General features: G+C 30.4%; 1 protein-coding gene across 1 annotated transcript; it reads right to left on the reverse strand.

Annotated features, from left to right (window-relative positions):
- Positions 1-3,731: 3,731 nt before the first annotated feature.
- LOC115712183 (probable WRKY transcription factor 13) lies at positions 3,732-8,895 on the reverse strand. The gene is made up of 3 exons (XM_030640432.2): positions 8,187-8,895; positions 7,812-8,081; positions 3,732-4,053 (listed from the first exon to the last, which is right to left on the reverse strand). The coding sequence occupies exons 1-3, from the start codon at positions 8,558-8,560 to the stop codon at positions 3,882-3,884; spliced, it is 816 nt and encodes a 271-aa protein (XP_030496292.2). The 5' UTR covers positions 8,561-8,895; the 3' UTR covers positions 3,732-3,881.
- Positions 8,896-23,714: the final 14,819 nt, after the last annotated feature.

Below are 23,714 nucleotides of genomic sequence, written 5' to 3' on the forward strand. Positions count from 1 at the left end.
TAATTAGTAATTACCAATTTTGACATTTATTCAATTAAATTAAAGATTACAAATTTTTTTTTTAAAAAAAAAAATTATTACCTATTATATTTTATAATATATACTAATTTTTTAATATTATTTATTTTAATTAAAGATTACAAATTTTTTAAAATAAAAAAGAAATTTTGATTACCTATTATATTTTATAAAATATATTAATTTAAATTAAAGATTACTAAAACAAATATTTTGATTACCTATTATATTTTTTAATATATACTAATTTATATTTTTCTATTTTATTTATTTAAATTGAATATTATAAAGTTTAAAAATTTCAAATACATTTTTTGGAATACTTTTGACATTTTATGATATACATTATTTTACAAATTTTTATTTAATTTATTTAAATTAAAAATTACATTACATAACTATCTACCAAAATTTGGGCAGCATAACGGCTTAAAAAGCGTAAACCCAAAATTTTCAAAACCTATCAATATAGCACAAACAAACTTTCGATAACAACATATGAAAAATAATAAATCACACCACCGATCACCGCAGTATTTTATCACGTAACCTACTTCACTAACATGTATAGGCATACTAACTTATAACAAAACTATTAAATTAATTACTAATATAAAGAAAAAAAAAACAAACCCGAAGCGGTCCAAAAATGACAACAACAAGCAGAGGCGTGCTTGCCTGGCCAACGGGACCTAATTTCATAAAAATAAAACTAAATAATTAAAATATCAACACACATATACACACATAAATATATATACATACACTTATACTTAAACTTAAATATATATACACATACACATACATACACACACACACACATAAACACATACACATATACATATACACACATAAACACCTATATACTCTCACATATTTACATATACTCTCACATAAATATATATACACATATACATATATATATACATACACCCACATACACATACACATATACATATATACATATATACATATATACACCCACATACACATATACATATATATACATACACCCATATACACATATATACATCCACATCCACATACATATACACATACATACATACACATACAGAAATACATATATATACACATATATACACTAATAAACACATTTACACATACACATACACATTTACATAAACTTTTCAAAAAAAATTAAAAAATACCGGTGAGGTGGGGCTTCGGGGTGTGCAAAAGGTGGAGGCTACCTGCCCGTGGTGGTGCCCGACGAACTAAGTGGGTGAGTGGGTCGCCTAGCGGTGGGGATTTTTTTCCAAAAAAAAAAAAACAAATTTTTTTAGAGAAATGAGTGGGATTTTGAGTGAGATTGATGGAGAAGTGAGATTGAGTGAGAATGAGTGAGATTGAAAGAGTAGGGATGAAGGAGATGAAGGAGAAATTTTTTGAGAGAAAAAAATTTACGAAAAAAAAAAGGTAAATGGGCTCTGCTCGTCGAAGGGGATATATGAACACTTTTACCGGCGCATTGAATTGCGCCGGTAAAAGTGGTCATATAACCCTAAAACCAAACGCACCGTTTGGCTTAACACTTTTACCGGCGCAGTAATGCGCCGGTAAAAGTAACCCCACCTACCACGCGTTTTATTTCCCCCCCAAATTTTCACGAGGGCGGTTAACATTCCCACCAAAATTTGGGAAACTTTTACCGGCGCAATTGTGCGCCGGTAAAAGCCTTACAGAATTGGACATGTGTTCGCGCCATTTGGCGGTTCAGTATTCATCTTTTACCGGCGCATTTCATTGCGCCGGTAAAAGGTATAGCTGAATCCAATCCCAAATTCAGCATCTCATTAATGCTGACAACTTTTGCCGGCGCAATTAGTCAACTGCGCCGGCAAAAATTGCTTTTCTTGTAGTGACACCTCCCCAACAGTCTCAGCCTATGCAGAAACCAGCTCATCTCAAGCTAATGTACAAGTTTCCTTTTTTGCTGATGTTGACTAGGCGGCATGTCAGGATACCAAGCGATCCGTTTCAGGCTTCTGTGTTTTCCTTGGCCAATCCCTCGTCTCCTGGAAATCCAAAAAGCAACAAATCGTCTCTCGTTCTTTTTCTAAAGCCGAGTATTGTGTAATGGCAAACGCAACATCAGAAGTTACTTGGATCCTTGCCCTTCTCCAAGACTTTGGCATATCTCCTAAAATCCCAATTATGCTCTATTGTGAAAACACAGCTGCCATTCATATCAGCGAAAACCCTGTCTATCATGAACGCACGAAACATGTCGAGATAAATTGTCACTTCATTCAAGAAAAAATTCAGCAAAGCTCCGTCAAACTTCGACACGTATCTTCACAACAGAATTTAGCAGACATATTTATCAAAGCACTAATGCCTTCTCCTTTTTCCAACATTGTATCCAAGTTGGGTGTCATAAATATTTACACTCCAACTTGAGGGGGCTATTAAAAATTCGAATTAGTGTTGTTTAATTTCTGTTTTATTTTTTCTGTTATTAAGTCGGTTAAGGCTGAGCTGACACAAGTTAGTTGTTCCAACTAACTTGATCACTTCCTCAACCTATATAAACCAACTTAGCCATTGTACTCAATTCAATTCAATAGAAATATATTCAAGCTTTTCTCTCTCCCTCAATATCTCTTAGGGATATTGTTATTAGCAGGATAGAGCCAAAATTAGATAGTTGGGAGCTATCAACAGGTGCATACGAAAATTATAAATTTAATTGAGAAAAATATATTATATTGTTTTATTTTTATACAATATTTTAAAATTTATAAATCAAGTAATTAAACTAAAAATCAAATGTGAATTTTAAGGTACGTTAGAAAGACCAAAAAAAAAATTACAATTCGTAATTGAAAGTAATACAATTCGTAATTGAAGGTAAATATAAAATTTTATGTGTTTGTCTAACCATGCAATTATGCTATAACTGTGTAATGGCAGAGTAATGGAGAAGTTTCCATTACACTATCTAATTCTCATACTCTTATGAGAATTGAGCGTAATTATACGGTGTAATTTTTAAAATCTTTTATTTTAAATATTAAATGCTAAAAATTATTTTTTTTTATGTAATTACTAGTTTTTTTGTCAAAAAAAAAATATTAAAATTCATAAATAATTATTACCTCGTATCCAAAGACATCTTTTGTATTAGGAATTCAATTTATACTTGTAATTTTTTTTAAAAAAATTAATTTGACTAATATATAGTATATATATAATATAATTATATATGGACTCATAAATTTTCAAAATTGTGGGGGGCCACAGATGGCTCCGCCCCTACTAATGTATTGCATTGTAATTGAATCAAATTAATAATATGCCAAATAATTTAATATTAAAATGCACCAATAACAATTCTCATATTAAGCTGCAGTTTACATATTCAAAAGTTGGAGAAACGGTAGGCGATCAATTCATTTTATTGGGAAGTAACAGAAAATTACATGTACACATAAAAAGAAATAACTGCTGAATTTGGTTTACCAATTACATGAGACCTATATTATAATCTTACATATCCAAATATATCAAAAGCAGATAACTTGATTCACATAACGTAAACTAGAAAGATAATTAGAAAGTTAGGTGCCATATATGAGTTGGTAAACAAAATTCAGCAGACTTAGGTACCAACGTACTAATAAGGGATATTAAGCTAAATAAAACAACAATCGAGATTACGACGTACGATGTCGCTATGACCCATATGCATATAAGATAATAGATCAATCCCATATTTTCTATTATTATGAACTCTTACAGTACGTCCAAAGAGGCAGCAAACAGGTGATGAGGCTTTTTCGAATAGACAAAGCTCTTAACATATATTTATCTATATATAGTTAGTCATATAGTGTATAGTACTACCAGAAGAAGTTGCTCAAAGGAGATGGAGACTGAGAGTCCTCAAGATCATGGGATGGAGAATGAACATGTCTCCCCTCGTATGTCGTGATAACCATCCTTGGATCCTCTGCTAATCGCTCCACACGTTTCTTTACGCGACAGTTATCCTGTGTGCAACGGTAATAGCTTCTGCAGAGGACCACCATTAATTTTCAATATATTATTATGTATATATATTATAATTATAATTACTAAATATCATCATGCATGCAAGCCATATAGTTGGGTATAATAAAGAGTTTCCATTTATTGATTATAATTACTAAAATCACAGAAAAGTCAAGAATGATATGTTTAAATATCGACACATAACAACTAACGTGCATGAAAGTTCCTATATAGACATGCAATATCACAGTAGTAACTACTATATATCTACAACTTCCGATCAAATTAAATGCAGCACAATCACTATTACAATTTTGTAGTTTTGCAAAAAGAAAATGATCGTTGCGAGTTTTCATGTAATCCCAATTAAGAAAACTAGCTGAATAAAAAGTAAGTTAAGGCGCTCCCACATATAGTCCCATACTCCCATATCAAATCATAAAAGCCATAATCAAATCATAAAAGCCATAATAATGACTTATTGTGCTAGACAAGTTGTGCATATATAAAGGGTAAAGATAAAAAGGACAGATTAAAATTATGTCCTACATGATCAGACATATCATAGAAGGTAATTATTTGGAATCTTCAAGATCAGATAATTAAATTAAAAGTAACTTTTGATGGAAATGTACAAGTTACTGCTATATTAACGAGTGTCTTTAATTAAGTTTCATTTACAAATTACATGAGTGGCAGAGTACATGAACAACCCATTAAAACAAGCAGACTAGCTAATGAGTATACAGACAAAAGACAATTGTGCCTAGTGTAAAAGTTGATGTGATGAATCCAACCAGTATATAAATTCACTGTCTACATATAGAAGATTATGCTACTCGATCGATCACATTATAGAATCATCAAGAAACATCAATTCAATAACTCGTGTCTTATATTAATTAGCCATTATTATTATTATAGATATCTGGTTAACAAATTGAAATTGATGCTTATATAAATTTATGTGGCTTATATTGTGTGAGTAATTTAAATGTGTGATGTCTATGATTACTCTAAAAAATAATGTTGACTTTGTTAAATCTATTAGTACGTACGTCAAGCATATTTAATGATTGTGTATAAATATATATAAATCCTAAATGTTTCTTATTGATTTTTCTATTTAGTAGGAGCAAAGGCGATCGAGAAAATTGCTCAGTATATAACGGATAAGAAAATAAGAACTTTAATTTCCAACTTTTTGACTTATATGGCTGGAATAGTAACTATATATATCCCAATAATTACAGCAAGAGAACGCATGCATGAAGCCATAATAAAAATGTAAGTATATTCTATAAATGCCAATGAGAGTTATAATTATGTAGGATTAACATATTCAAAAGATCCAATCATTTAAACATATCATTCTTGACTTTTCTGTGATTTATATAAGCCATCCATTAATATAATAAAACCGGGGCATTTATATATATAGTTAAATAAAAATTCTATAACAATATCACAAGTAAAATAGTGTTGCTCTGAAAATTGAGCTTTCACAGGTTATAATTAGCCACAATAAATATGTGCACATATATATACATAAGCTACTTTACTCTTACATGAACACGTGACTCAACTTAATTACTATTAAAGCTTTTGATTACTTAAAACTTAACCTTTAATATTAATAATAACAAAATAGGCCCTTTAAAATAGTTTAGCTTCAAGTTGTGATGATTAATTATCCACAATCCTAGACATGGAGAATTAGTACTAACTTCATTTAGTTAATTTATACAAAGGAAATTTTTTTAGCGAGAACATATTACTTTTGCTTTTACTTTGATATGGAGAAATTAATATTGAAATATTTTTATATGTCTGCGTGTACTAGGCATTCTGGATGTTTTTGAAAAAATTATAAATAATTTGTAATCTCAAAAGTATAGAACTCAAATTTAGTTTTAGGCATTTGTTTTATTTTTATTTTACACACGGTAAAATATTAAGAACTTTTCGAAAACGGACAGGATATCTATTACAAGTACAATATCCAACACAATACATATATATACTAAGTAATAGTAACATTGATTGCTAAGAGTTATATTAGAATTTCTATTAGTTAATTATCAATTAAAATAATATTTATAATAAAAATTAAATCTAATACAGTTTAATTATATTTTTTAAATATATAAAACTTAATTTAACTTTTAATTTATTTATAAAAGATTATATCTAACTAATTTTATTAAATATTAAAATAAGTAAATAAATTTAATTAATTTAAATAATATAACTAATAAATTTGTTATAAAATATAATTAATTAAATTAACGTCTAATTCAAGATCAATTATTTAATTTTATTTATATTTTTAATAATTATATAAACATTACAAAATACTGCTACTTTTAGTGATAACTTTTTAATTACAACATAATTTTTTTTGTAACTAAATGTGACTTTTAGTCACAAGAAAATATTATTTGTGACTAAAACATAGTATTTAGTTACAAATTGTCATTAATTTAGTTTTAGTTACAACAAATATTGTGACTAAAAGTCACAACAAATTGTAATTTTTGTGACTAATACATTTATTCACGGACTTTTTAGTCACAACATAAGAATCGTGATTTAAAATTAGTCACAATTTTTTCACTTTTAGTCACAAATTTTATAGTGACTAAAAGTAAAAAAATTTGTAGTGAAATTACATTTTAATAAATAAATTAATTAAATTAAAATATTTAAAATTATTTTCTTGAAAAAAAAAATAATTAATTGATCGATTTAACATAGTTTTAATGTGTCGTTAACTTTAATGGAAAAACAAAAAAGAAACAGTTAAACTAATAATTTTCGTTAAATAATCAGATGCGAGAAATTTAATTAATATCATTTTTAAAAAGTGTAAATAATAGAAAATAATGCTTCTGGCATATATAAGAGCAAAAGCGATATCACACATTATTTATTAAATTAATTTATGTTTAGCAAGAATATAATACAGTGCCGTCCCTAGAGCGCGCGACATCGGTAATATCCTTCAAACTTGTCCATAATGTGTGGTAATGTAGAAGCTTATGAAATTTTTTAGATTCTTTTTTGTATTGTACACCAAGATAATCTACTAAAGCTTTTTCTTATTAGTAACTTCTTAATTACTAATAATAGTTTAATGATGCATCTACTGAGTCAAAATAATTTAAATCTTGTGATTTTTGTCACATGTAATGAATTTATAAATGTCCTATGTATATAATTAATATGGATGATGATAGTTGTAATTAATAAAGCAGCAGTAATGTGGATCATCATCTTTTCATGCTTATTTTGGTCTTTCATCAAAAGTAATAATTACTTCTTTCTATGTAGCAGATCATAATTATTTATATATTACCTTAAAATATTATTAGCTAGTTTTATGATCATGATCGAGATCAATATGTTAAATTTTATTCAGACATATATATACATTTAACCCGTGAAAATTGATCTCTGGGCTCCAATATGCCTGTAAAGGCTAATGATAATAATCATAACAACAGCAATAATGAGAGAGAGAAAGAGAGAGTGAGGAAAAGAAAGCAAGTGATCATGTAAAATATGGGGTACAACACTACAAAGAAGTATAAAAATCAAATATGACAAAAAGCTTTATTCTTGAAAGGAAGAGAGAGAGAGAGAGAGAGAGAGAGAGAGAGAGCAATATATATAGCAGTAAAATGAATATGATGAGTTCAGTTATGCTTTAATATTAATGGCATTGTTAGAGTTGTTAATATTATAAATTAATGAATAAATGGATATTAATTAGGTACCTGGGATGCTGTGTGTTCTTGACCACTTTCTGTCCGTACTTTCTCCACTTGTAACCATCATCAAGCACATCGACCTCGCTCATGGTCTTAAAGCAAAACCTTGGTTCTCTCACTTTCCTTCTCCCTTTTATCTTCTTCATCTTCATCGTTGAAACCCCAATATGCCGATGCTGATGATGATGATGATCACGATATTCATGGCCTAACTCCCCTCCATTTATGATACTTGATCTCTTGCTTCCCAAGCACTCATTCACATCACCCCATGACCTATATATATAGTATACATAAAAAAAAATCACATATGTATATGTATGTATTTGCATGTAAAGGAAAAATAAAATAACTGTTAATAGGGTTTTGATTTATTATTACCGTAAATTAGCGGTTGATCTCTGCAAAGAAAGGAGTTGGGATCCTGAATCATAATGATTATGATGATCAGACAAAGAGAAGTGATCTTCTCTTTGCTTAGAATAATTAGCAGTAGTACTGCTTAGAGAGGAAAGTAGGGTTTCATGAGACAGATTATTATTATTATTATTAGAGGATGGCAAAAAGGTAGTAGTAGTTGTAGAAGAAGGAGGAGAAGAAGAAGAAGAAGAGAAATTTTTAAGGCAAACCAATGGTGGGATTAGGGTCAAATAACTGCTGTTTGGAGCATACGAAAAGAAACCCAACTGGGCTGGTACTGCTTCTTCATCCTCATACAACCCTTGGTTCACCATGGCCTGGGACGTCGACGCCATATCAATATAAACTTCTCTTTCTTTCTCTCTGGTGAATTAAGATCTGTGTAGAAGATCTTATATGATGGAAGAGAATATAAGAGGGTTTTTTTTGGGTTTCGGTTGTTAATTTCTAATAGAGAATGGATTATGGATCTCTATATAATGGGACATAAAAAAGAGAAAAGATATACAATTACTATATGGCTATGTAGTCTAGATTAAAAGCATCCTATATAGGTAATAAGAAGAAGCTAGTAGGAAAGTCTCTGTCAAATTCTACACAAAAGACGATTAGACACAGAGAATTTTGCCAAGACATGAAAGTAACCAAATACCTAAATATATGTAATGACCAACCGCTTTAATTTGTTTATACATATATATTTTATCTTCTTTTCTTTTTCTTACTTTTTATTAATTATTAATATTTTCTTTAGTTTGTCTTGGGGAGAGTTTCAGTTAGAAGTAAAAAAGAATATTGAAAATATCAAATACTAGAATCCATTACATAAATTAAAAGTGAAAAAGAAGAAAAGTGACTATACATGAAACAAATATTAACTACTAAAAAAGAGAAAAAATTCAAACTGATGAAAGTTGGTGTGTTGGGTTATTGGAGTAATATATAGAATATATAAAATATGGGTGCGTGTAAATATTAAAAGAGAAAAGTAAAAACATTTGACCTGAAAATAGAAGAGAGTACACAGAAAATCCATGTATCACATGGGTTAGTGGAATTTACTGTTTAGTTGTATCAAGTCAACAATAGACGACAAAGAAGGTATCTGCGTTTTATTACTAAAGCATGAAACTACTGTCGTTCTGGTTCATAAAAATAAAAAAGAAAGAACTACTGTCGTTCGTGTGCGCTGGAAAGATTTGTACTACCTTCTTGCCTCTGATACGTGACTCTTGATTATATTAACTTTGTTTTTTTTTAACATATTTACAATTACATTATACATGTACTGTTTAGTCCTCTACCTTTTCTCTTTTCTTTTCTGTTTTCCCTCTCTAACTCCATGCATGTTTTGATATAGAGAAAAGAAAAATGAAGAAAATAATAATTGAAAATTAGAGTGATAGGAAAAGAAAGAAAAGAAAAAAGTTTATTTCTCATCAGTTTTTTGGCGCTTGGAAGAAAGGAAAATAAAATCATAATTAGGTAATTTATTATAAATTATTTTTAATTAATAAATGATTATGTGCAGTTCTATTTTTAATGAAGTGGTATAGTAAATAGTTGTAAAATTAAAATATATGAATAGAAAAAATTCCCGGTGAAACAATACTTTTGGTAAACCACTAATTATAAATCATTGTCTTCACTCTTGGGACTCTTGAGGCACTAAGATATAACTAAAGATAGATTTATTTGATAAAAAAAAAAAAAACTAAACATAGATTTAATTTTACATTTTACTCGAGAAATGCTAAAGGGTACCAGTGGTGTATGTGTCAGTATTACTATTGGTCCAACTAAGTATTATGTCCCATATAGTTTAACATAATAATTTTTAGAGAATATCGCTAGCTAATCGCAACGTGACATGTCAAGATGCTAGGCACCACTAATACCTAATAGCAATGCTCTTTACTTATTACTCAAATCCTCTAATAACACCCCAAATCTAATATTAAATTAGCATTTCTCATAATTAATTATTTTTCATTTTATTATTTTTTTTCAATTTTATTTTCTTCCTAACAATACGAACAATTTTTCTCGTTCCCTCTATCTTCAATTTTTTTTTTTTCAAATAAATGTACTATATCTTTTTTACTCTTTGTTCAATTATCAATTGTTTATTTCAAATATATGTTGTAGAATATTTTTTTTAAGGAAATTAACATTTCAAAATGTTGTAGAAATTAACATTGTAGACATTGACTTGGTTTACCTACTAAACTAACATTCTTATCCCCTCAAAAAAGAATGATTATAAATACTGATTCATTATATTTTATTTTATAAATACTAAATGTATAAATATGTAGGAGCTAGATACCAAAGAAGGTAGATTACAGATTGTGAATAAAAAACAAGGTAGCATATAACGGTTTTTGCAAAAGATGGTACATATACATGTATAAGTTACCATAAAGTTTTCTTCAAATATATATGTAGCATGAAATGTCTATGTGACCGCCGGTCACTCTAGATTAGGAATGTGACTCTCCTGGTTGCAAGGATAAAAGTGAACAAAATGGTATCAATGCACAATAATAGAAAAGAAAATCTTTTTAAGGCAAAGTGGCATATCATATACAAGTGAAAATTTTATCATTCACCACCAAAATCTTTCAAAAAAGGGATGATAAAAAAAGACCCACACAAAGGGCTTTACATAAATATATTTCCATGATTAATTTCTAGGGATTCTTTTCAAATTAATTTATATTTCTCCTTCTAGGGTTTCTTTGGGCAACAAAAAGAAATATCAGAAGGTAATGATGATGAATCTTGGGTGCAAATCTTTCCCCTCTGCATCGGCGGTGAAGTTATCATTATGGTTTTTGTGTAAGAGGTTTTATTTGACTTTTTGCAGAAAATAAAAAAATTAAAGAAATGAAAAAGCTTCTCACCTTTCTAATCTCCCTTTTCCCTAATCAACTTCTTTTCTTTTTCTTTTTCATGGTTTTTTTTTTTTTTTTGGTTTTATTTTAGTCACTTTACCCAACTCCATATATACATGATATAACCCCCCATTGCCCATTTCCCAAACCCCAAATCACACCCCATGATACTGCTATCATCAATTCAATTAAGCTTTAAAAAGTTAGATAACTTTTGTGTTTTTTTGTTTTATTTTGTTTTCTCATCAGTTAAAAAATCTGTGTGGACCAAGTTTACATTGTTGAGATATACATATGTTTGATTGCATAATTTTTTTTAGCACATTGATCGATCAGATTATTACATATTATTACTATTTAATAATTGTGTGCTTTTTGTACTTCATGATCCGTTTGTTAAACTGATCAGATAAAATGATGAAGTAGTTCATTTAGGAAACTTAATTTTCATCAATCATATTACCTAATTGTCTGTCTTTGTTGGAGGAAGAAACCTAGTTATTTGATCTAGACAACACTCTATTTTCAATAATACCACAAGTAATTAATTTTTTTAACCGCTGTTATTTTTACTTGGCTCTTGTTAGCAATTTCTTTTTTTAATGATCGATCAGAGATTATTTATCAGACTATCTTAATGGTTATATTAATTTAGTATAAAATTTACATTAAATTAAAGTCTAAAAATTCATATCAAATATCATATTAAAAACTTCACAAAATAAATATATTTTACTTAAAAATTTTACATTTTTTATTATTTATATTAATAATTTAAAATAACTATTTTATGATAAAGTATATCATGCATGCTTGTAAGAATTTAAAATTTTAAAAATAATTTAATAAAATAAAATATTTACTATAATTTTTTTAACAATAAATTTAATATTTTTTTACTTAAATTATTTTCTTTAATTTTATAACTTAGTGTTATATTATTTTTATTTTATTTAATATAGTATTTTTGTTATTATTGTATTATATTTTTAGCTAGTGTTTTAAATTAATTAATATTTTTGTGATAAATTTTAATTTTTAAAATTTGAGGATTAAAATGTAAAATTATTTTTAAAATTAAATAAAATAAGAGTTAGAATACAAAGAAAATTTCTTACATCAAATTAGTATAAATTTAAAATCCAATACCATTAATAGTGTAGAATTTAGTGTATAATAATTTAGTGTATTATTTGATGTGTTATTAAAGTAAAAAAATATAAAAATTTCACACCTATTTAATAAAATAGTGCATGATGCTCTCTATTATGATATTATTAAATTATATCCGTTATATTATAACTATAATATATATTGCATAGAATATATATATATCTGGATATAATAATTATTTTATTTTCTATTTATTATATACATCACACTACCTAGAATTTATATCTGCATGACTATTAACTGTTAATAGATTAATATCTACGTACGATTAGTTAAAGATAATTTTTAAAAGTTATTGTCTTAAGTTACATAGAAATTAATATCTAATTATTATACTAATAACGTCGAAAAAAGTATTAGACACCTTAATACTTATTAATATTTCTAAAATTATATATTTTTTTTTTCACAAAAAAACAAAAAGTATACATTGTCTTTCAAAACAACCAATTTTTCTTTTCTTTTTCAAATGATTAACCTTATTGAGGTGAAAGAAAATATACTAAGAAATCCATCTCTAAAAAATACTTAATTAAATTATAGAACCTAGAACTACAACCAATTTATTTCCGGTCTTAGCTTGTTAATAATTTATTTTTATTTATGTACTTAATTTATATATTTTTTTTTTTGTGCTATAAAGAAAATAAGATGAGTGAATTTTACAATTAAAGTCTATAAAGCATTATTGTCTAGTTCTCATAAAACATCTTTACATACCGTTAGGATAGACGAAAAAATTTTATTATACCTTCAATTTTTTCAAACCACTACAATGGTACAGGAAAAAAAATCTTAGAGCAAAAAACAATTAGATTATTACTGTTGAATTAAATCCACATAAAAGCTAACATGTCATACCAGGTCACAACATTTCAGTTAACAAAGAGTCGATACACATCAACTAACCTAACAACCTTAACTGACTACAACAACTATAACAGAATCAGAGTAACAACTCGTGGTGTAAAGGGACTTACTAGATCATCTATATAAAGTGCTCTCTTCATCCTTTACAAGACACACGAAAGAGAATCCTAGAGAGAGAAAACTCTCAGAAAAGGAGAAGAAGAACAAGAGTGAGTAGAGAGAGAGAGAGAGAGAGAGAGAGAGAGAGAGAGAGAGAGAGAGAGAGAGAGCAATAGTTTGAGAAGAAAGAGAAGAAAGTCAATTGATAAAAGAAAGAAGGTCAAGAACGTTTACCTTATTGTTCTTGGAGAGATTACCACGTCGAGTTGTGACTGGAATCATCTCAAACCGATGTAATCGAAGGTTGATCATAGTGGATTTGGCTCGAGCTTCTCTGAGGCAGCTCACCGAGGTTGTAACCCAATCTTTCGGGTGAACCTCATAAAATTGTTGTGTTTGTTCTTCTCTTCTCTCATCTTTACTTTGATATGTGCTTGATGCTTTACCCTTGATCTTGAATGTGTTTATGAGCTTTCGAAGTTGTTGTTCATCTCTGCTAACATTCAATTCATAGAACATATTAACAATTTGGTAAAGAAGTTTTTGGTAAAGTAAAATCAGAACCTTCAAGAAAACAAAACGTGACTTGTGTGTGATTTGTTCAGACAAGAAAAAGGTCATGTTTGACCTTGAAGATTGACTTGTGTGTGTGAGTTGTGTAGGGTTATTTTAGGTATAATTTCCTATAGTGGTATCAAAGCTATGGTTCTACAGCTAAAACTAACTCACAAAGATTCCAAGAAAGTCAATACTGGATGAAAGGGACCCTCAAGAAAGAAGCCTTGATCGAGAAAAATTTGAAGATGTCCCATTGGACAATGAAGCTGAGTTTTCTTTAACTGAAGTTTTTCAAATTCTTGAATTCACTAACATGAGTAATATAAAGGTTGATATTGATCGATTTGATAGTTCTGGTGATTATAGAATATGGAAGAGAAAGATTAGGTCTTTATTAATTAGCACAATAGAAACTACTTAGGGTGGTGGAAGAACCAAGTGAATTGCATGATGGAACCACCAAGATCCAACAAGTGCTTGAAACAGCTACTAGAATAATCATTTTCAATCTGTCTGATGCTATAATCAGACAAGTTGACAAGGAAGAAACCCTTGCTAAAATCTGGAAGAAGTTAAAAGAGAAATTTCAGAAGAAATCCATGACCAACAAGATTTATTTGAAGGAAAGAATTTTTGGTTTCAAGATGTCACATTCCAAAACCCTTGAGCAGAACTTAGATGAATTCCTAAGACTAGACATTGAGCTGGCAAATTCTAGGGAAAATAAGCTCTCAGTGATGAAATTTAGGCCATTATAATACTCAACTCACTACCTGAGTCATATAGGGAAGTCAAGAATGCTATAAAGTATGGCAGATCAGAAATCACCCAAGAAGAAGTTATCTCTGACTTGAAATCAATGGATTTGGAGATTAAAACTGAAAGATGCAATGGAGCTCATGGTGAACTTAACCTAAGCAGGGGGAGATCAGTACATAACAAACCTTGGCACAAAAAGGGGAGGAGCACAAGTAGAGATTCTAGCAGGGACCATCATTCTGAGAAACCAAAGTTTCAACCAAGAAGCCCTAAGATCCTAATGGTTGCTACCATTATGGAAAACCTGACCATCTTAAGAGTGATTTCTACTTTTGAAAGAAAAGTAACAAATAAAAATCTGATGGAAATGACAATAACTCACAAAAATCAGATAGCTACAAACACAAAGACCATCAAGAAGCCAATTTCAGTAATGGTTATGATAGTGGGGAAGTCTATGTGGCTGCAGCTACCCTAAAGGATGAATGGATCCTAGACTCAGGTTGTACATTCCATATGACTAACAGCAAAAGTTTATTATGTGGTTACGGGAAAGTCAGAGGAGGAAAAGTCATACTAGTAAATAATCAAACCTGTAAAATAGAAGGCATATGCACTGTGAGTTTCAAGATATGTTTGATGGGGTAATTAGATCACTAAGGGGAGTAAGGTATGTACCTAACCTGTCAAGAAATTTGATTTCCCTAAGTGTGCTTGATGATTTGCATATTGAAAGCAAGATTGAAGATGGGCAAATAAAGCTATGTAAGGGATCCATATTGATCATGAAAGGAGAAAAAAGAAGATGGTTTGTACTATCTATGTGGAGAGCCTACTGTAAGCTGCAATAACACTATTTTTAGTCCCTGAAGATGACAAAGTAACCTTGTGGCATAGGAGATTAGGCCACATCAGCCAAAGAGGACTGCAAATAATCATTAGCTACAATTTACTAGGAAAAGACAAAGTATCCAAGGTAGATTCATGTGAACACTGTATTTTAGGAAAGCACCATCGATTGAAATTTAATACTGGTTCACATAAATCAAAACGTGTCATGGAATACATATATTCTGATTTATGGGGGCCAAAAAAAGTTAACACTCATGGTGGCTATTCTTATTTCCTATCTATTGTTGATGCTTTCTAAAGGAAAGTATGAGTCTATTTACTTAAGAATAAGAATGATACTTTCCAAAAGTTTGTACACGGGAAAACTTTAATGAAAAATCACAGATAAAAGGGTTAAGGTGTTAAGAACTGATAATGGCTTAGAATTTTGTAATTATTTGTTTAATCACTACTGTAAAGAATAGGGCATTATGAGACACAAATCAGTAAGGCACACACCACAACAGAATGGGGTGGCTAAGAGAATGAATAGGACCTTACTGAATAAATCTAGGTGTATGCTTTTTAGTGCAGGCTTGTCTAAGGGATTTTGGGGGGAAGCAGTTGTCACTGCTGCATATCTAATTAACAGGTGTCCATCAAGTTCCATAAACCTAAAAACACCTGAAGAAATTTGGTCTGGAAAACCACCAGACCTAACCAACCTTAGAGTTTTTGGTTGTGCAACATATGCACACCAAAGCATTGGAAAGCTAGAACCTAGAGCAGTTAAAGGAGTGTTTCTAGGATATCTTAAAGGGGTTAAAGGGTATAGAATATGGATAAAAGATCAAGGAAGAATGAAGATAATTATAAGCAGAGATGTAATCTTCAAGGATTTTCCATGCATTACTAATGAAAACTATAGTGTAGGAATTCATGCATAACCCTACAGGTCTATCAGATTTTGAAACTCAACAGAATACACTGGAAAATCCAGATGAAGACACTAATGTGAATTAGGTGGAATAACCTCACTTGAACCTGATAGGAAAAACCAGGAAGAGTAAGGCTAGGGTAATCCAAGAATTGAAGATCAAGTTCAGGTGGAACCTGAACTTAGAAGAATGATACTTTCCAAAAGTTTGTACACGGGAAAACTTTAATGGAAAATCACAGATAAAAGGGTTAAGGTGTTAAGAACTGATAATGGCTTAGAATTTTGTAATTATTTGTTTTATCACTACTGTAAAGAATAGGGCATTATGAGACACAAATCAGTAAGGCACACACTGCAACAGAATGGGGTGGCTAAGAGAATGAATAGGACCTTACTGAATAAATCTAGGTGTATTCTTTTTAGTGCAGGCTTGTCTAAGGGATTTTGGGGGGAAGCAGTTGTCACTGATGCATATCTAATTAACAGGTGTCCATCTAGTTCCATAAACCTAAAAACACCTGAAGAAATTTGGTCTGGAAAACCACCAGACCTAACCAACCTTAGAGTTTTTAGTTGTGCAGCATATGCACACCAAAGCATTGGAAAGCTAGAACCTAGAGCAGTTAAAGGAGTGTTTCTAGGATATCTTAAAGGGGTTAAAGAGTATAGAATATGGATAAAAGATCAAGGAGAAATGAAGACAATTATAAGCAGAGATGTAATCTTCAAGGATTTTCCATGCATTACTAATGAAAACTATAGTGTAGGAATTCATGCATAACCCTACAGGTATATCAGATTTTGAAACTCAAAAGAATACACTGGAAAATCCAGATGAAGACACTAATGTGAATTAGGTGGAACAACCTCACTTGAACCTGATAGGAAAAACTAGGAAGAGCAAGGCTAGGGTAATCCAAGAATTGAAGATCAAGTTCAGGTGGAACCTGAACTTAGAAGAAATGTCCCCACTATTTTAGAACAAATAGACTATCAACATGGACAACTTAACTCAGAAGAAAATGAAAATTAATAAGACCTAAGTGACTACCGGCTGACAAGAGACAGAATAAAAAGGATCCCTAAGCCTACTCAAAAGTTCAGTTTCAATGCTTAGAATGAAGTGCTAGCTTATGCTTTCCTAACTGCAATAGAGGTAGCAAGTACAGAACCTAATACCTATGAAGAAGCTATGCAAAGCAAGGGCTCTAGAAAATGGTCAAATTCCATGGATGAGGAGATGAGCTCATTATAGAAGAACAAGACATGGAAAGTGGTAAAGAAACCAGTGGGAAAGAACATCATAACATGAAAATGGCTGTTTAAACATAAGGAGGGGGTCAGACCAGGTGAACCAATTAGGTTCAAAGCCAGTCTTGTGGCAAAAGGATTTAGCCAAAAAGAGGGAATAGACTTTACAAAGATATTTTCCCTTGTAGTGAAGTATAAGACTATCAAAATTATGCTAGCAATTGCAACACAATTTGACTTAGAAGTGCAACAAATGGATGTTACAATAACCTTTCTTAATGGAGAATTGAAAGAAGAGATTTATATAGAGCAACCCAAAGGTTACATAAAGAAGGGACAAGAAGGAATGGTATGTAAGATAGAAAGATCAGTGTATGGACTTAAGCAGTCACCAAGACTGTGGAATAAAAGGTTTGACTCTTTCATGACTAAGCAAGGATTTTCTAGAAGTGTTTATGACACTTATCTATACTACAAAGGCACACAGTTTGATACAGCAACATACTTGCTATTGTATGTGAATGATATGCTGATTATAAGCAAGGAAAAGGCTAAGATAGAATATCTAACGGATTTGTTGAAAGCAGAGTTTGAAATGAAAAGACTTAGGTGAGGCCACCAAGATTCTTAGAATGTACACAAAGAGAGACAGACAGAAAGGGAAACTAGTGCTAAGTCAAGAAGACTACATCAACAAATTACTTAAAAAGTTCTCAATGAAAGATGCAAAAGTGACCAAACAACCAATTACCTATCAGCATCAGCTATCAAAGGCTCAATGCCCTAATACTCCTAAAGAGATTGATCAAATGAAAGAGGTACCCTACTCTAACGTAGTAGGTGTTGTCATGTACCTAATGGTCTACACAAGGCCAGACCTGGCATATGTCATGAGCATCCTAAGTAAATACATGATTAATCCTAGAAAAGAACACTGGCAGGCAATGAAATGGACATTCAGATATCTCCTTGGGATAGTTGGATTGGTATTTAGAAGATAAATGCAAAACTCCTAGTTGAAGGCTGTAGTGATGCAAATTTTCCAGGAGATATAGACAATAGAAAATCCACTACTGCATACTACTTTACTAGTGGAGGAAGTTGAATTAGCTAGAAAGTACAACTCCAACTAGTGGTTGCTTTGTCAACCATTGAATTTGAGTATATTGCTGTCACAGAAGCAATTAAAGAAGTCATTTGCCTTCATGGTCTCTAAAAGGAAGTTACCAAGAAAAATTGAATCTCAACAGTGTATTAAGATAGTCAAAGTTGTATACACCTTTGCAAGAACCCAATTTTTCACGACAAAACTAAACATATAGAAGTTAAATATCACTTCATAAGGGATAAGGTAACTAAAGAAGAAGTCAATATCCAAAAAATACCAACACAGAAAAACCTAGCTGACATGGGTACTAAGATTGTCACCCTAAGCAAATTTAGGCTTTGCATGAGTTTGCTAAGGGTAGACACAAGAGGATGAACCTAAGAAGACTAAGAGCTAGCACCCTCAGAAGAAGCTAATCTACTACCATTTGCTATAATAGATCAACTTTTATGGAGATTTCGGTGGAAATGTTGAATTAAATTCCCATAAAAGTTGACCTGTCATACCAGGGCACATCATTTCAGTTAACAAAGAGCTAATACAAATCAACTAACCTAACAACCTTAACTGCCTACAATGACTATAACAAAATCAGAGTAACAACTCATGGAGTAAGGGGACTTACCAGATCATCTATATAAAGTGCTCTCTTTATCCTTTACAAGACACACGAAAGAGAATCCTAGAGGGAGAAAACTCTCAGAAAAAGAGAAGAAGGATATGAGTGAGTAGAGACATAGAGAGAGAGAGAGAGAGAGAGAGAGAGAGAGAGGGAGATAGAGATAGATAGATAGAGAGAGAGAGAGAGAGAGAGAGAGAGAGAGAGAGAAATAGTTTGAGAAGAAAGAAAAGAAAGAAGGTCAAGAAAGCTTACTAGATTGTTCTTGGAGAGATTACCAGGTCGAGTTGTGACTGAAATCATCTCAAACCATTGTAATCGAAGGTTGATCATAGTAAATTTGGCTCGAGCTTCTCTAAGGCAACTCACTAAGGATGTAACCTAATCTTTGGGGTAAGCCTTGTAAAATTGTTGTGTTTGTTCGAGTTTGTTCTTCTTTTCTCTCATCTTCTTTTCATCCTTACTTTGAATTTTGTGCTTGATGATTTACCATTGATGTTGAATGTGTGTATGAGCTTTCGAAGTTGTTGTTCATCTCTGCTAACATTCAATTCATAGAACATATTAACAATTTGGTAAAGAAATTTTTGGTACAGTAAAATCAATTCATTTAAGAAAACAAAACGTGTCACTTGTGTGTGATTCGTTCAGACTAGAAAAAGGTCATGTTTGACCTTGAAGATTGACTTGTGTGTGAGTGTTGTGTAGGGTTATTTTAGGTATAATTTCCTACAATTACTATAGTATTTTTTTTTTATATATATATATATATATATATATATATATATTTGAAAGGAGAAGTATTCTCATTAAACCAACATCAAAATTACACAAGCAACACCATCACAAGCAATACTGAAGATAAAGCCCAAGAGCAAATTACCAATTGTTCACAATTAGTAATAAGTTTATCTTTAGTAGACATTTTCCTTCTACTTAAATAACCAAAATGAGATTTTATTCCATGTTTAATCATATCACTAGTATGCTAAATAGTAAATGAACTAAAATATAAAAATACATCAATTTTTGTTAACTCAGATAAAGTAGATACCACAACAGTAGTAACAATAATTAGCACCTGACTTTGTAAATTAGGCCCAGACCAGTAGCCAAATCCAAACCCTCTCCTATATGAATACACAATGGGTCAAGTTGTAAAACCCGCCCATACATACATGGACCTTGCATAACAGCGCAATAGAGAAGGGGCAAAGAAAAAAAAAAGTGGTCATGGCTCTCAATAAAATCATTACAAACTTGACATTAAGGAGAAGCAATAAACAAGTGTAACATTTGAAGTTTATCTTTTGTCATCAACTAAGAGTTCACCATCTGCCAAAGGATAAACTTATGATTTGGAAATCGAGAGTCTACTCCACAACACACGAGCATAATCTACTGTCTCAACATCAAGGAGAGAGTTGTAAAATTTGTTAACCTTATTAAACCTTCCATTTACAACAATAGACTGTATCATGGATTGGGAGATGGTCAATATAAGCTTGAAGATTTTTCAATACCAACTGGGGTCTCCCTAGCCATATGATGCCAAAAGTCTTGCCCTTTCAAGTAAATACTTCGCACCCATTTAACCTAAAGAGCATTAGGTTTAGAAGCAACATCCTAAATGTATTTACTGACCATTGGTTTATTCCATTTTGAGCCATCTCTAAAGCCAATCCCTCCATATTGTTTCGGGAGACAAAATTTATCCCAAGAAATAAATTGAAGCTTGCATCCGTTGTCCTTGATACCCCATACGAATTTACTATAAAGTTTGTCAATCTCTTTAACAATACTTTTAGGATACTAAGCAGAACAGAATAAATAAGTTGAGCCCTTCTAGCAAAGAGGTGTCGAGTAGCTGAATTATGTAAGTGATGTTGGACCTTAGAGATAATAGGGCCATGATCATATACTTTCTATCTTGTGGGTCTTAAATGGACCCCCAAGTACTTTAAAGGAAAAGAACCTTCCTCATAACCCACAATAGTTAGAATGCTCTGTTTAATTTTCTAACCAGTGCCTCCAAAATAGATATGAGATTTCTGTTTGTTGGCATACAATTATTCTAAAATTCTGCAAAACTTAGAAAGGCATGCTAAAGAAGTTGAACACTTAGAAATGATCCTTTAAAAAATCACAAGATGATCAACAAATCACAAACTAACCTACTAATAAATGTTATACTTATGTCTATTTGTGTTTGTTATACCTATGATTGTACTTTTTTAAGTAAAGATATAACTACATTATTTATAAAGAATTATGTATACATCATATTTTTCTTGGATATTTTGCTTGTTTGTATTGCAAAACTAACCAGGTTATATATACGTACTTCTTCAATTTGATAATTTTTTTAATTACTAATTAACTTCTAAATTAAAAAAAAAAAAAAAAGGACATAATTATTTTTAAAAGATTAAGAAAAATAGTAAAAAAGAAAAAAAGAAGAAGAATGATAGGGTTGCAGTATAAGGATCGATGTACAGAATCTCTACAGATGAGTATCATCTCGGTTAGGGCTTCAGTAGATCATGCTTGCGTGGAGCTCACTTCACAATGACGTCACGGTGCTACGTAACCCTGGGAATAATGTATTGCTTCGACTAAAGCAACCTAATTTGTATAATATTCAATTTTTAAATTTAAATAATAAAATTTTAATTTGCTCTTTTGGCTTTAAGTTGGAGGGTAGGACATTGGGGTGGCAAACAAACATCATTTCATTTTGTCTCTGTTTATTATAGGTTCTCATTACCCCCATATTACACCCATATTTTTTGCTTTCTCTTTTTTTTTTTCTACTTTTTTTCCCCTAACTTTGGCTCCTATTTTCTATTTATTCAAAATTTAACCGTATATTATTTTTTTAAAAAAAAAATTGACACATGCATGCAATATGGCCACTACGATAATTGTGTGGTTAATAATTTAAGTAATAATCATACAATTTTAGTGATGGAGCCGACTGTTATATCATTATTATTATTATTATTATTATAAAAGAATTGGAGATTTTTTTTACTTTATGCTAATTGTTTTTTTTTACTAATTTAATATAATTTATAAAACTAAAATAAATAAAAATTAGAGATGGCTTCAGCCCACCCCCATTATATTTTCCTATATCACAATGTAGTAATAGCTGTATAATTATATACATATTATGGTGGCTTTATCTAACTAATCAGTACACATAATCCAAAAGCCTAGCTAGAACGTGGAGGCCTAGCAAGCATGTGATGATGATGTCTCATATAAACTTATTAGTCACTGATTTGATAGTATATATGATATCCAAATTCTTAATTAATTCTTATATGTATCTTTTTCTAATTTGAAAATCAGATGCTGCAAAATAGTTAGAAATTTAAAATTTTGAGGAATGAGCAATAAAATTCTCTCCTCGAGCTAACTAAACATCGGGGTAAGTTAAAAAATATCACTTTTATTAATTAATTAATCAAATTTATCTTTAATTTTATATTTAATTGAAACATAACTCTTTTTAATATGTATTGTACCCAAAATACTCTGACATAAGAGAGTCACATGGAGAATATCTTAAAGTGATAGGGACAAAATTGGTACAATATTTAAAAAAAGAGGTAAGAATGATAGACTTTAAAAAAGAATGTGAGAATAAAAGAGAACAATATAATGGCATCTCCAATAGAGAAACTCAAATTTGGTGTTAAATTAACACCAAAAAACTACTATTTCAACACTAAATTTTTTTTTCAATTCCAACCACAACACCAAAAAATTACACAAAATATTATATTTTTCATTATTCTATTATTTTATTAATATAATAAGAATATTTAAATACTAAATATTTGTTAAATCCAATAAATTATATTAGTAAATAATCCATTATTTGCGGTGCGGTTTTCGTAGTTTTTTAGTTTCGCGGTGCGGGTGTGGTTTGGGAAATTAAAAAAACCGCATGTGTGGATTGGTTTAAAAAAATGGTCAAAAACCGCAATACCCGTCCCGCGAACACCCCTAAATTATTTTTTTAGCACACTTAAAAATATAAAAATACAAACAAATATATTTATTTATAATTATATAGTTTTTTTTAAATATTATATAATATTTAAAAAATTAAAATAATAATAATTTGGTGCTGTCTACAGTGCCCACCCAAATATGTTGGGACACTGTAGACAAACCCAAAAATGGCTATACATTTGCCGTTCGGTTGGAATTGGTTTTGGTGTAAGAGCATCTCCAAAGAAACACTAAATTTAGTGTTACACTATCACCAAATTTAGCGTCAAAAAATATTTATACTCCAACCACAACACCAAAAATTACACTAAAAAAAATATTCCTTATTATTATATTAATTTTTTAATAAAATAAAAAA

The sequence above is a fragment of the Cannabis sativa genome, chromosome 4 (assembly GCF_029168945.1).
Source record: "Cannabis sativa cultivar Pink pepper isolate KNU-18-1 chromosome 4, ASM2916894v1, whole genome shotgun sequence".
Classification (NCBI taxonomy): domain Eukaryota; kingdom Viridiplantae; phylum Streptophyta; class Magnoliopsida; order Rosales; family Cannabaceae; genus Cannabis; species Cannabis sativa.

Bases quoted from the DNA above. Each gene is read 5' to 3' on its own strand.
- LOC115712183 (XM_030640432.2), bottom strand. From the start codon at position 8,560: ATGGCGTCGACGTCCCAGGCCATGGTGAACCAAGGGTTGTATGAGGAT. The intron at 8,082-8,186 runs GTAATAATAAAT...CTATATATATAG, and splicing joins AGATCAACCGCTAATTTACG to GTCATGGGGTGATGTGAATG. The intron at 4,054-7,811 runs GTACCTAATTAA...GGTCCTCTGCAG, and splicing joins AAGAACACACAGCATCCCAG to AAGCTATTACCGTTGCACAC.